At 46.7% G+C, this 14,634-nt stretch overlaps 1 protein-coding gene across 4 annotated transcripts; it reads left to right on the top strand.

Moving 5' to 3' along the window:
* Nucleotides 1-768: 768 nt before the first annotated feature.
* LOC113937969 (eppin-like) lies at nt 769-14,243 on the top strand. 4 transcript variants are annotated; one of them, XM_027622991.2, is made up of 6 exons: nt 769-987; nt 2,449-2,583; nt 6,055-6,222; nt 11,366-11,497; nt 13,165-13,332; nt 13,948-14,234. In XM_027622991.2, coding segments are annotated over exons 1-6 (735 nt in total). In that variant the 5' UTR covers nt 769-857; the 3' UTR covers nt 13,950-14,234. The 4 variants fall into 4 exon arrangements, with proteins under 4 accessions (XP_027478792.2, XP_027478794.2, XP_027478796.2 ...); XM_027622993.2 differs by lacking the exon at nt 13,165-13,332 and having other exon boundaries at nt 775-987; nt 13,948-14,230; XM_027622994.2 differs by lacking the exons at nt 769-987; nt 2,449-2,583 and adding an exon at nt 4,290-4,427 and having other exon boundaries at nt 13,948-14,243.
* Nucleotides 14,244-14,634: the final 391 nt, after the last annotated feature.

Genomic DNA, 14,634 nt, shown 5'->3' with positions numbered 1-14,634 from the left:
ACTCTCTCCAGAGCCCTTTCACCAGTTCAGTCAGAAGCCAGCAACTCTGCTGCCTATGGACCTTTACTGGGGTATAGTCTCTCAAGCAGGTCTCCCCATCTTGCAGTTCCTCCTCAAACAACAAGGAATTTGCACCAGATGGGAGACACTGCCCATGAGCTCTTCTGACATTCTCCACTGCTCTCAAACAATAGGACCTCGACAAACACTTTCTGAAAACTCAGCTGATAGACTGTTCCTCCACCACACCCCACTCTGTGGCAACAAATTTACTCTTTGATCTTAGTCAAAGAATATGAACTACCCAAAGAAAGGGGAGAAAGTTGGGAGGAAAGGGTGGGAGTAGGAGAAAGAGACACAGAGACCATGAGAGTTCCACAGAAAAAGAAAGTAAGTCAGACACCGACACAAAGGGGCACAGAAAAACAAAGAGGTAACAAGAGATCCGCAGAGACACATTGTCAGAGACAAACAAAAGGGGCATACCACTCAGCATGCAGATAAAATGGAAAGTGAATGGACAATAAGCACATTCCACAACTCTCAGGGTCATCAAGAAGAAGACCCTTGATGGTGGCATTGAGTCCTAAGGTCACCTAGAAAGTGAGACAAGTTTTGCCCACTCCCCCTGGTTGACCAGAGGGCCCAGCCCAGCCCAGGCTGCTGAGGATCAGGAGCCATGCAATCAAAGACCCTTCCCCAGGGCTGTGCACTGTAGATGCCAGCTGGTCACATTGATGATCTCAGGAACTTGGCGTTCCCAGCAGGAAAGGAGGTGTCTGGCTTGACTCCAGTTCTCACATCCAAGATACTGACTACTAAAGAAATAGGCTGGACAAAGGCAGCTAGACATTTTCATGTTCTGGAATCACCAGACAGTCCAGCTCTTCTTCAGAATGGAGTCTTCTAGATTTTTGAGCATCCTGGTCTTATCTACCCTTCTAGTGAATGTCCAGGGACCTGGTCTGACCTACTGGATCTTTCCCAGTAAGTACTGGGGCCTCAGCCCTCGCCCTGGAGAGAGGGAAGGTTGCTGGGAGGAGGGAACAAGGAATAAGACTCGAGTTGCTTCCCACCATGTTAGCCCTGGTCCCAGGTGGGGACATATTTGGAATATTTCTTCCAATTTCCCTCTTGATGGAAGATCCCTTCAGTGAATGCAAGATTGCAGACCTGAGGCAACCCCCACTTTCAGTCCCTTTGAAGTGAGGGTCAATTGGGAATGAAGGGAGGAGTCACAGGATCCAGAGTTTATGGGAGGGGCTATAGGAATCTTGGAAGCCTAGTAGACCGTCCCCTCACCCCACAACAGAAACAGCCCCCATTCTCAGGATATCATCTCTACCAACTCCTGATTCTTTCAAATGCAGCCTTATAAAGTATTCTTGCATCCCCAGGTGTGCCCTGCCTTTGAAATAAAAGTATCCAGAAGTTTCTCTGAACTGAAGACAGTAGTACTCCATGACTATATAGTAATAATGATAATTGCTACCACTTACTGAACATTTAGAAAGTAAGGAGTTTGAGAGATCTGGATTCAGACATGGTGGGCCCAAATTCTGGTTCCACCACTCAGTAGCCATAACCTTGGGCAAGTTACATAAATTCCATGTGCTTCTGTCTCCTCTGCAAAATGGGGATGTCTGTAGAACTCAATGGGATAGTATTTAAAATGCATAGAAAAGTGCTTGGCTTATGGGAAACAGTTGACAAACTTTAATTAACATTGCTATGAATCAGTTCCTATGATTCGAGCTTTACACATTTTGTCTCATTTCTTCCTCAGTGACTCTGTAAGGCTAAAACAATTTTACAAGTGAAAAACCCAAGGTTCAGAGAGGTGAGTGGTAAGCCAAGAGGTAGAATTTAAAAACCTGACTCTCCGATGCCAGGGTGAGGGATATTAATCACTGTGCAATAGCACCGCCCCCCACCCCGGAGGAACTCCCAAACACTGACTCCTCAAGGAGGCCAAAATGACCAGATTAGCTTAGACCAGTGGCTTTCAGTGGGGTGATTTTGCCTTCCAGGGGACATTTGCTATGTCTGGAGACATTTTTGGTTGTTCACCTGGGGAGTGCTATTGGCATCCAGTGGATAGAGGGCTGGGATGCTGTAAACATCCTACGGTGCACAAGGCAGCCCTCCCCCTCCCATAAATAATGATGAGGCCCTAGGGGCAAGGTTGAGAAATCCTGCCTTAGAGGGGGTGGCACTAGGGGGTGGAACTAGGGACGGGGTAAGAAGGTAGAGAATAAGGGGTGGTCAGAAGGGAGGGTAGTGAAGGCGGTGTTGGGAAATACATGAAAGCACCCTGCGGAAAAGGTCTCCTGTGGATGAACAAAGAGAAAGCAAACTTCCCTGACTCCCCAGAATTGCCTCAGGTTGGGAGAAGAGTGGGCACTGTGCCCTCCAACATCCACAGTTGTAAAACTGTCCTTTTCCTAGGGAGATGCCCCAGAATCCGAGAGAAATGTGAATTCAGAGAAAGGGATGTATGTACAAAGGACAAACAGTGCCTGGACAACAAGAAGAAGTGTTGCATCTTCAGCTGTGGAAAAAAATGCTTAGACCTCCACCAAGGTAATATTCAGAGCCTCAGAATAACCAGCCCTTCTGCCCACACCCTCACCTTATGGCCATGGCGGTGGCATCGTCCCTGCTTTGCTAAGGGCTGGTCTCTGACCAAGATTGCTGGGTTGGGGAAGACCTGCAATTTAGAGCCATCACTGCCCCTGATATTATGTGTGACATTAGATAGTATCCTCATCCTGTCTGGGCCTCAGTTTCCCCAAACAGAAGATGACTGTAGGATTGTACCAGACAGTCTCATGGTTGCTTTTAACTCTTATGATTTTCTTTTTTGTTTGTTTGGACTCGTGAACTTCTGACTCCCCACTTGGCTACTGTTGGCACATTGTTGCTGGAAGTGATAATGAAGCTATTGATATTTACCAGCTTTTTGCTGCAGAGGGGCAGCCTCTCTGCTTATTGAAGTCCATCTTAGCCCCAGGACACCTCCCTCGACTACTCCAGACCAGAGGGCCTTTCCTTTGCTCCTGCAATCTTAACTCCATGGCCATCTCCTTGGGCTCCAAATAGACTATCAAAGATACTTTACTCTTTGTTTAACAAATATACATTGAGTGTCTCTGAGACTCATAATAGGATTTGACCAGTATGGTCAGGGAGGTGAAGAAGGCTTCCCTGAGAAAGCAATCTGGAGTTGTGTTCAGAGGATGGGTAGTAAATTTAGGCATACTGTCGGCGGGGGGAAGGCTTTTGCAGGTACAGGGAATAATATGCACAAAGGCTCAGTGGTGGGGCCTGGAGGCCAGAGAGCAAGAGTACATATGAGCATGGTACGAGGGAAAGGATCTTTGGTAGGTAGGGTCTGGTGGCCTAGCATCTCCCTTTGATCCAAAGTGATGGAAATCCACTGAGGTGGACAGTGACGTGATCATGTTGTTCTTCAAGGATTTCAGGAAGAGAGGATGTGGTAGCTTGGACCAGAGAGGTAGCTGAGGGGATGGAGAGGAGTGGGGTGTGTTTGAAAAGTGTCTAGGAGGTCAAGTAAGCAGGACCTGACAATGGAGCAGAGTGGGTAGGAGGATGGTAAGTTGTTCATTTGCCTACAGGTGAGGGATTCTGAATCCAGGCTCCCTGAGTTCAATTCTTAGCTCTGGTTTTTACCAGCCTGAGCAAATTAACAACTCTCCCCCACTGTTCCTCAGTTTCCCCAGATAATAAAAGGGCCAGTGTTAAATCCTCCAAGTATGGAGGATCAAATAAGTTGATGCACATGAAGTACTTAGAGCAATGCCTGGCACAATATCCCCAGATGACATATATTAGTTTAAATTATTTGTTATTCTTGACTGGGAGCTCCTAAAGAGTAGAGGCCATGCCTTTTCTTTGTCTCTTAAAGCATCTTGCACACAGTAGGTACTCAATGAATGGCTTATTTAGTTCAGGTCAGGGTGCATTTGGTTTTACCCTCAACATTCTGCATGATCCTATGCTGAGCCAGACCACCTGCTAGGAAGGAGGCTCCAAGATGAAATCAGACACAATCTCTGCTCCCTGGGAAGCTCACAACCTCATGGAGGAGACTGAGGATGTAAACCAGTGACAATCATGCCCATGAGATCAGAAGTATGGTGGAACAATGCAGGATTGGCACCTGTAGGGGTATGGGGTGTGTATGGAGTCAGTGACATCACAGAGGAGCTGATGTCTGAGGTTTTGAAGGAAGAGTGGGAGTGTCACTAATGAACAGCAGCAGGGTGGGCAGAGGGAATGCAGCGTGAAAGGTGTAGATGTGTGGGATAGCAAAGGGTGTTGAATATTGCAGAAGCATGTACCTCAAATGGTACTGTGGTGGGGGCTGGAGCAGAACCACAAGCAGGAGCCAACCTACAGAGCCTGTGAGTCATGGGAAGTCTTGCCACGAAGTCAAGGTCTTAGCTGTGGAATGATGTGATCAGCTTTGTTTCAGGTTCATTAGGTCCTTCCCTCTGGTGGGCAGCATGAAGGATTGATTGGAGGGGCTAGAGACAGGGGCAGGAGATCAGTTCCAGGCTATCCCAACAGCCCAGGCATGAGACACTGAAGATTAAAGAGAGTGGCAGAGAAGTAAGCCAGGAGTTTTCCCTTGAGGAACTCAGAGTTTAGTTCAGATCTGCATTCATTTGCTAGGGCTGCTATAACAAAGGACCACAAACTGGGTGGCTGAAACAACAGAAACGTATTGTCTCAAGGTCCTCAGGCTACAAGTCCAAGGTCAAGTGTTGGCAAGGCAGGTTCTTTCTCAGGTTATCAGGAGAGCATCTGTTCCATGCTTCTCCCCTAACTTGTGGTGGTGTGCTGGCAATCTTTGGCAGTCCCGGGCTTGTAGACATCTACCTTCAGCTTCACATGGTGTTCTCTCTCTCTCTCTCTCTCTCTCTCTCTCTCTCTTTCTCTCTCTCTGTGTCCAAATTTCCCCTTTATATAAGAAGACCAATCATATTGGATTAGGGATGCATCCTCCTCCAGGATGACTCATCTTAAATAATTACATCTGCCATAACTCTATTTCCAAATAGGATCACATTCTGAAGTAGTGAGGGTTAGGACTTCCCGGGAAACAAACTGAGGGTTTCAGAGGGGAGTGGGGGAGAGGGGATGGGGTAACAAGGTGATGGGTATTAAGGAGGGCACGTGTTGTGATGAGTACTGCATGTTATACGCAGCTAATGAATCATTGAACACTACATCAAAAACTAATGATGTACTATACAGTTGCTAACTGAACATAATAAAAAAATAATTAAAAAACAAAACAAAACAAAAAACATATGAATGGGTGTGGGGTGGGTAGGGAGAGACACAATTCAACTCATCACAGGACTGAAGCTAACTGCAGGATGAAAGGTGCTTGGCCATCTAAAAAACTAGCCCCTGCCTTCCCTGCCCTACTTGCCTTTTACTCGTGATCCCAGATTCTCTCTTCCTGGCATGGTTTGCAGGGCAGAGTATGTGGCTTATATTTTGTCATTTTCAAGGCACTTCCATCTCTTTTATCCATTCAGGATGTATTTATTGAGCAGCTGTTCTCTGCCAGGCACTGTGCTAAAAGCTGCCCATTCAGGTCCATGAGGGCAGTCTCACTTGTACCTTAGGACAGCCCTGTGCCACTAGCAGGGTGGGATGTTGCATTCCCATTTTCCAGAAGAGGAAGTAAAGGACAAGACAGGTAACAGGGGAGGTCGATATGCACACACTGAATTGGGAGCAGAGCCTTGAAATCAGTCTCCTCACTCTCAGGGAAGACAATGGGGATGGTGACCATGAGGAATGGGGGAGACAGATGTTCTACAGGCCTGCAGACACCCCAACAGCTCTGCTCTGGGGTCTCCCTGCAATGTGTACCATACTCCAGTGGAGCTGGGCTGTGATAAGGGGAAAAGAGCCTGCTCCATTCCATGTCTGGTGGTTTGCAGGGGTAACAATATCAGCTGCTTTCTTGAGGGGTGAACACTCGTATTGCTCAAGTCTGGGGTCTCCCTACAGATATATGCACCATGCCCAAAGAACCTGGCCCTTGTATGGCATTTTTTCATCGTTGGTGGTACAATAAGGAGAAGAATACCTGCTCCAGGTTCATCTATGGTGGCTGCAAAGGAAACAACAACAATTTCCAGTCCAAAGCCATGTGCCAGAACATGTGCCCCAGCAATCGTGAGTCCCTGGGGCGTCCTGTCCTCACTAGGGCCCTGCCAGCAGACCTGTGTGTAGCTGCTTTGTTCAGGCACGGCCACAGCCTTGGTAGGCCAGGTGCTGACAGAGCCAGCTCCACTTGGGAGGTGAGCATGCACCTGGCAGAGGGATGGACAGCGGCATTCTGGGAACTGAGGTTGGGAGAGGATGTGCTCATGATCAAAGCTGGCGAGTATGAGGGGTGGAGGGAGCATACATACATGGTGAAATCCCAGAGACCAGCTCCACAGAGGTCACAGGACATCCAACCTAGTGTTGGATCACCAGCACTCTATCCCGACCACATCCTGTTTCTCCTGTAAGGAGGAAAGCTATAGCTCCCCGGAGAAAACCCACTTTGTTTTTGCCTCCTGTGCAAAGATGCATGAACGTCATTTCAAGACTCGCTCTGAAGATAAGCTGAGCCCAAGATGCTTAGTGGGTCCTGTCTTACATTCTACCAGGCTCCTAACTGTCAGTGCATCAGGATGCACCTGAACAGCCGCCAGGAGTTGGCTCGTGATCCAAGGCTCTGTCCATGCACCTGACTGATGCTTCACGTTGGCGTCCACTCTTCCACTCCACATTCCAAGGGCTCAGCTCTTCCGCAAACAGAGCCCTGGGATCTGCATTCCCCTTTCTCTAGCTCAGCCTCGTTTCACACATGGTATCATTCTCTTTTGATCCCATCTCTAGGCTTCTTTCCTTTATGTCCGATGTCTAGAGACCCTGTCTATACCTGCATAGCTCCCAGGTTTCCCCAATAAAGTACTCTGTTTAGTCCTCTGCCTCTGTGGCTGAATAATTCATATCTGTTGGTACATTACACTTTGCAGAGACTAAAGGGTCATTGAGGCTCTTGTGACACCATTAAAGGGAGTGAGAACTGTCAGAACCTTGAGAGTTGAGAGCTCCAGGGACATTGTTATCTACCTCTGTTTCTTCAAAAAATTGTAAGACCCTTTTAAGACAAGGGTCTATGGGCATTGCCTTAGTTTGGATCCCCCAGAAACCAATCCTAGGACAAGGACATGGGTAGAGGAGTTTATTTGGGAGATGTCTCAATACACACAAGGTGGGGATGGGGTAGGTGATACAGGCAAGAGAAGAGTGTATCATGATTATAATTATGGTTACCGTGGGGGCAAACTGCAGCTTACTCCCCCTGGGACCTTCTAAGGAACCCTGTAAAACATGTGTCCAAATGTCTACATTCATCTCCAGTGATGGGGCAGCTGAGGCGTTTATTCATTAATTCCCATCCCCTCCTGGCTGCCTGGGCCTATGGAACCCCTTGCTCCTCCAGATTATTCCCCACACAAGCTGAGTAAGCTGTCAGGGAGCCAGAGAAAACCCACAGCACAGAAGTAGAGACTCTGACACTTGAAGTGGGAAGCTATCACTGTGCACTGGCCACAACAAGAAGCAAAGAACTAACGCAAGATACACTGTGGATGAACCTCAAAAGCATTAGGTGATGCAAAAAAAGCCAGACAGGAAAGGTCATATACTATATGATTCCATTTATATGACATATCCAGAATAGGTAGATCCATAGAAACAGAAAGTAGGTTACTGGTTGCCAGGGGCAGGATTAGGCTGGGGAAAATAGTGACTGCTAATAGGTAGAGATTGTCCTTTTTTTTTTTAGTTTTATTTCTTTAAGTAATCTCTACACCAGAGGTGGGGCTCGAGCTCCCGAGATCAAGAGTTGCGTGGTCTTCTGACTGAGCCAGCCAGGTGCCCCTAAGATTTTCTTCTGGAGTGATAAAAATATTGTGGAACTAATAAAGGTGATGGTTACACAACATTGTGAAGGCACTTAAAAGCCTCTGATCTGGAGAAGTGTCTGTTCATGTCTTCTGCTCATTTTTTGACTTGATTATTTGTTTTTTGGGTGTTGAGTTTGAGAAATTCTTTATAGATCTTGGATATCTTGGATATCAGCCCTTATCTGTAGTGCCATTTGCAAATATCTTCTCCCAGACACATGAAAAAATGTTCATCATCATTAGCCATCAGGGAAATTCAAATCAAAACCACACTGAGATACCACCTTACAACTAGAATGGCAAAAATTGACAAGGCAAGAAACAACAAATGTTGGAGAGGTTGTGGAGAAAGGGGAACCCTCTTACAGTGTTGCTGGGAGTGCAAGCTGGTACAGCCACTTTGGAAAACAGTGTGCAGGTTCCTCAAAAAGTTAAAAATAGAGCTACCTTATGACCCAGCAATTGCACTATTGGGCATTTACTCCAAAGATACAGATGTAGCGAAAAGAAGGGCCACATGCCCCCCAATGTTCATAGCAGCAATGTCCACAATAGAAAGTGTAGAAAGAGCTGAGATGCCCTTCAACAGACAAATGGATAAAGAATATGTGGTCCATATATACAATGGAATGTTACTCAGCCATCAGAAAAGATGAATAACCCAACTTTTGCATCAACATGGATGGGACTGGAGGAGATGATGCTAAGTGAAATAAGTCAAGCAGAGAAAGCCAATTATCATATGGTTTCACTTATTTATGGAACATAAGGAACAGCATGGAGGACATTAGGAGAAGGAAGGGAAAAATGAAGGGGGGTAAATCGGAGGGAGAGATGAACCATGAGAGACTATGGACTCCGGGAATCAAGCTGAGGGTTTTAGAGGGGAGGGGGTTGGAAGGATGGGTTAGCTCAGTGATGGGTATTAAGGAGGGCATGTATCGCATGGAGCACTGGGTGTTATATGCAAACAATGAATCATGGATCACTACATCAAAAACTAATGATGTACTGTATGGTGAGTAACATAACATTAAAAAAAAAAGCCTCTGATCTGTCCACTTAAAAATGGTTAATCTTATCTGATGTTAATTCCACTTCATTTTTAAAAATGGTTAGGAAAAATGTGCACTAGAACTGTCTCCCACAGCTGCAGGTGAAATCAGAGGCAAGCCAAGAACATGTCTTATTAACACTTCACACCTTAAGTTGGAAAGTTCGGGGAAGAATCTTCATGCCCCATGGTTGTCCCAGGTCATAACTGATATTTAGTATTTCCTCCTGCTTCACCCATTCCAAATTGCACCCAATGATAGAGGCTCTCCGTTAGCTCTGGCATCCTCTCCTGCTTTCAAAGCACCATGATCCTGACACACACTCTCAGAAGATTTGGTTCAACCTGGGATCAACCTGTCTCCTCCAGACCACATGCTACTCATGGTAACATCTTTACTTTTTGACAATGGTTAAGGAAAAGGGGTGGCCCAAAGAGAAGAAAAAGGAGGACAGAAGGGAAATGAAGGGCAGGGAGGAAGAGACCCAGAGGGAGACTCACAAGAAAAGAGAAAAAGGCAGGCACAGAGTTAAACAAGGAAGCGCAGAGAGAAGGAAAATCAACAGTGTGAGAAAAACAAGCAGACAGACAGACATATCAGGAGAGGTGTAAGATTGGAAAGAAGAGAGCTGGGATAGTCTTGGATCTCTAAACTCCCCTGGAAAATGGAAGATGCTGAAATTGAACATTCCCTTCTCCGAGGGAGTCTAGAAGTCCCAGACAAGTTTTGCCCCCTCTCCCTGGCTGACCAGAGAGCCAGAGAGCCTCAGCGAGCTGAGAAGTAGAAGCTTCCTGTCAAGAGCCCTTTTTCCCCCAGGGTCGGTGCTGTGGGTGTCAGCTACTCCCACTGATGGCCTCGGGGACTTGGCGTTCCCCAGCAGAGGGAGTGTGGCTGGCTTGTCTTCAGTGATATGTGGCTCCTGTGCCAGGGCAGCCAAAGCTCAGAAGCAGAAGCTACTGAGGAGCAGTTCCTAATTTTGGTGCCACCAGCCAGGCCAGTAGCTCTTAAAATGGGGCTCTTGGGTTTTCTGGCAGTCCTGGCACTCTTCATCCTCTTGGGGGGAGTCCAGGAACCTGAGCTGGTTGAGGGGTTCTTTGGCAGTAAGTACTGGGGACTAGGTCCTCCCAGTGGAGACATGGAAGTTGCTGGGAGGGAGGAACAAAGACTTCTATGGATGAGGAACGCCTCCCCCACTCAGCCTGGGGTCCTAGGTGGGAGAAAGGGAGATATTCACAGTCCTTCTCTCAGACCCCTACCATCTAGTAAGATGCCTTCTATGAGTGCAAGAACCTGAGTCTCTAGCAACAGACTCCCCACTATCGTTATGAGACAGACTCCTTCTGGAGGTGCCTGGACCTGGAGCTCATGAGATGGACTAAAGGTGCTGAGACTTTATGGGCCTTTCCTGCAAGAAAGGTCCCTCACCCCAGCACCACCCTCAGCAACTTTGAATCTTCCAGTTGCAGCGCCCAAAAGTCTCCCCACACCCACACCCCCAGAGGGTCCTTGCCTGTGGAGTAAAGAATGGTCTCTTGAAGTCCCTCAGAATGCTGAGATATGAAGACCCCCATAAGTAGCAGCTAAAATACACTGAGCACTCAGCAGTGAGACCATACATTGCAGGTTGAAATCCTGGCTCCTCTCCTTAGTAACTGTGTGACCTTGGCAAAATTCACATAACCTCCCTGTGCTCCAGATTCCTCTGTTTATAAAATGTGGATATTGATAGGACTCACCCATAGAAATGCCACAAAGATTAAGGAGAAGAGAACAAGTCCACAGTAAGCACCTCATTAATATTAGTTATCATTATTACGCCCCAGGCCACCTGACAATGGCTTCCAAGTTTTGTCACCTAATCCTCCAAACAACTCTTTAGGCAAATGAAAGAATCAAGGTCCAAAGATGGTGCCTGCCATACTAATGGTGGCACAGAATTCAAAAGCCCAGGCATCTGACTCCACAAATGGAGATCTCAGTCCCCTAGAAGAGCTCTATAGCACCCTCGCCCCCACCCAGGGAACATCCAAATACAGGAAGGCCAAGTGACCAGAATAGTTCTAGGGGAGAGCATCCTTCTTCCAGAAACCTCATGGTTGGTGGGGGTGGGAGTAGGGCTGTGTTTAGGGACTAGATGGGGAGTCATTATGAGGTTGGGAGTGGGGCCAGTGCTGTGAAAATCCGGAGTCCTCCAAAGGACAATGAAGAGAGAAAAGTCTTCTCTAACTCTGCAGTGTTGCCCTGGGCCTGGCAATGGAGGGTTCTGGCCTTCCTTCTTCCTTTTTTTCCCTCCCTCAGAGAGGTGTCCCCGGACCAGAGTACCATGTAGTTACAGAGAAATCGACCAGTGCACGAAGAACAAACCATGCCCCGGGAAGATGAAGTGTTGCAATTTTAACTGTGGAAAGAAATGTTTAGACCTCAATGAAGGTAACACACAAACCCCCTGAACTATCCAGTGCCCTCCCTCCTGACCCCCACTCTCTGCCCATCTGCCCTGGCAGCGTCGGACCTCTCCCCTGGTTCCCTGATGGCTGGTCTCTGACCAAGAATCTGGGTGCATCTTCTATTTGACCCAAATCCTAGCAGTGCTGGACGGGGGTGGGGTTTATTTCATTTTTGCCCCTGCTCAGGTATATGATGTGAGTAACAGAGTTTTTGCTTTATGGGCTTTAGTTTCCCCATCTGTAAGAAAGATGTAGGCATTAGACCACATGGTTTCTTGGCTATTCTTCTGTGATCCTCTGAGGTGCCAAGTTCCCACTGAAGTCCCATCAAATACCAGCATGGTGTCAGGTGATATGATAGCTATAAGAAACAGGTATATGATTTATAGTTCTTGGCTTTCCCCACCCCCCAAGGCTTCTCTGTCATATAAATCCACGATGCCTTCTCTAACCATTTTTTACCTCTTCCACTCTTTCCTCTGTGCCCATATAATTGTACTCTAAAGAGGACCATCAAGGACCATTCATTCATTCATTCATTCATTCAACAAATATTTACTGGTGCCCCTTACACACATGATGGGACCCACTTGCTCAATATAGGCCAGGGGAGGCAAGAAAGGTTTTTCTAAGAAAAAAAGATCTATGATTTAAGATCTGAAAGATGGGCAGTAAGTAGGCAAAAATCGGAGGGAAGAGCTTTCCAGGCACAGCTAATAGCATGTGCAAAGGCCCTGTGTGAGGAGACAGCAGGCTCAGGCCTAGAAAGTCCAGAGACCAGAGAGTGAGCATGCTTGTGGTAAGAGAGAGAAATATCAGGATGGTGAGGCCATGATAGGTAGGCAAGGTTCTGACAAGGCAGGGTCTTGCTGGCCAGATTAAGGCGTCTGGTCTTGATCCTGAGAGCAACGGAATATCTACGTTCAAATCCCTTGCCATCTTCTGTGATCTTAGGGAAGTTACTTAGCCTCTCTTAACTTCAGTTTCCTCATCTACAAAATGAAGACAAGAAGAGGACCTACCGCCTCAGATTATATGTCAATATGTATCAAGTGCTAAGAACTTTAACAAATGCTGTTGTTGTTGTGCTTCAGACTATGAGGTTCTGAACAACTCTATTTGTACCTCATAGCACTATGCACAAAACAGTTGCCCATCAAGTATTTCTCAAAGTTCAGGATATATTTGATTTTGTACTGTGAACATTCCTGAAGCATGTCTCAGTGCCAGATTACCTGCTAGGAACTGGTGTACCAAGATGATGTAATGTGCAAACCTCACTTTCTGATGGAGGAGTCAGAAAATATGAACAAGCAATTACATGGAAGAGATCAATGTGTGGGCAAGATTGAAAAGCAATAAAGAAAAGCAAACAGTGAAGAATGGAGCCAGGAGAGACATTATAGAAGAGCTTGATGTGTGGGAGTGTTTCGAGGAATGAATAGGAGTACACCTAGTAAGCAAGAGAGGAGTGGACCCTCCAGGCATGTGCAGAAGCATAGATAAGTGTAACAGCATAATATTTTTTAGCAAGTTCATGCTGCTCTAAAAATATCATGCTCTTTCATTCTTCCAAGCTTTTGCACACACCTGGAATATTCTCTAGCAAGGCAGGCACCCAAGCAATACAGCTCTTCCATCTCCTTACAGACATATGCAGTTTGCCAATGGATATTGGCCTCTGCTTGGCCCGCATTCCACGCTGGTGGTACAATAAGGAAATCAAAAGCTGCTCTAGATTCGACTATGGTGGTTGCAGTGGGAACAGTAACAACTTCCAATCTAAAGCTGTCTGCAGGGCCATCTGCCAGGAAATATGTAAGTCTCAGGGGTCCCATCTCCCATGCTCACCTGTACGGGTGGGAGGTCTGGGTGTTGATTGGCCCATTCCAGGAAGTTAGTAGGCCTGGGGTCGATAGAACCAGTCCTCGCAGAGGGGTAAATAGGGGATGCTTTGGGAAAGAGAAGGTGGGAAGAAGAGCAATAGTCAAAGGGAAATCAGCAAGTATGAGATGAATAGGGGGTGCAGAACGAGGAAGCAGAGGGGTGGAGTATCCAAGATGATGTCAGAAGAAGGCCCAGTGAACCAGCCCAGTGCTGGGCACCCATCACCCAATCTCTTCATTTTCCTTTTTAAGGTGATTAGAACCAGGACAACCACATGCTTTATTGATCAAACTAAGAAACTTTTGAGAGTGAAAGGGGAATGCCATTAATTATTACATTGGGACAACAGGTTTAAACTGGCACTTGACTGGAGAAACCAGAGCACACGAGCACCCTATGGCTCCAAATCACTCCACTTCTGGTTTCTCTTCCTGTGAAAAGATATAAAAATGACCCCAGCTCCTTTGTTCCATTAACTACAAGATTTGGTTCCTGAGATGAGTAGGGCCCAAGCATCTCATCCTTTTCTGTTCTGCTATCTTGCAGAGTCACCATCTCCCTCAGTAGGATAAAAGGAACTGGAACAACCTCCAGAATTTGGCTCATAATTCAGGGCTCTCTCCATGTGTGCCTGACTGATGCTTCATATCGGCTTCCTCTGGCCAAATCTCAGCTGCCAGGACATTGACTGTTCCAAAAACCAAACCCCAGGATTTGCTTCCTCTCTTTCCTCCAGCCCGGCTTCTCTTCAAACACAATGCCCTTCACCCTTTAACCCCTTCTCATTGTCTGATCCTATCTCTTCCCTCTTACAGCACCTGTGTATGCTTCAGAAGCCTCCAGTTTCCCTAATAAAGTGTTCTGTAGGTCTGATATTTCTGAGAATGAATAATTCACATCTACTCCCTCTGTGCAGTGTTTGCAGAACAAGAAATTGTTGGGTCTTCCAGTGACACCAAAAGAAAGAGAAAAGTATGGAAATCCTGCAATTTGGGAACTCTGATGATGCTGTGGCCCTGGTAAAATTGTCATGAAATGCTTAGAATGGAACCATGTTTGCTCAAGTGAGGGACCATGAGGCTTGAGCTCCATTAACCTGATGGACGATCCATCTCCAAAAAGGCTGTGGGCTTGTTTCCTGAGCTTTCAATAAAGGATACACTTCCAGAGTCCAGCACAGACACTACAAAATAGAAGCTAACTGGGGAGAGACATGAAAGGAGGAGATGGGGC

This window comes from Zalophus californianus, chromosome 8 (assembly GCF_009762305.2).
Source record: "Zalophus californianus isolate mZalCal1 chromosome 8, mZalCal1.pri.v2, whole genome shotgun sequence".
Classification (NCBI taxonomy): Eukaryota; Metazoa; Chordata; class Mammalia; order Carnivora; family Otariidae; genus Zalophus; species Zalophus californianus.
This window is presented reverse-complemented; position numbering and strand designations above follow the sequence as displayed.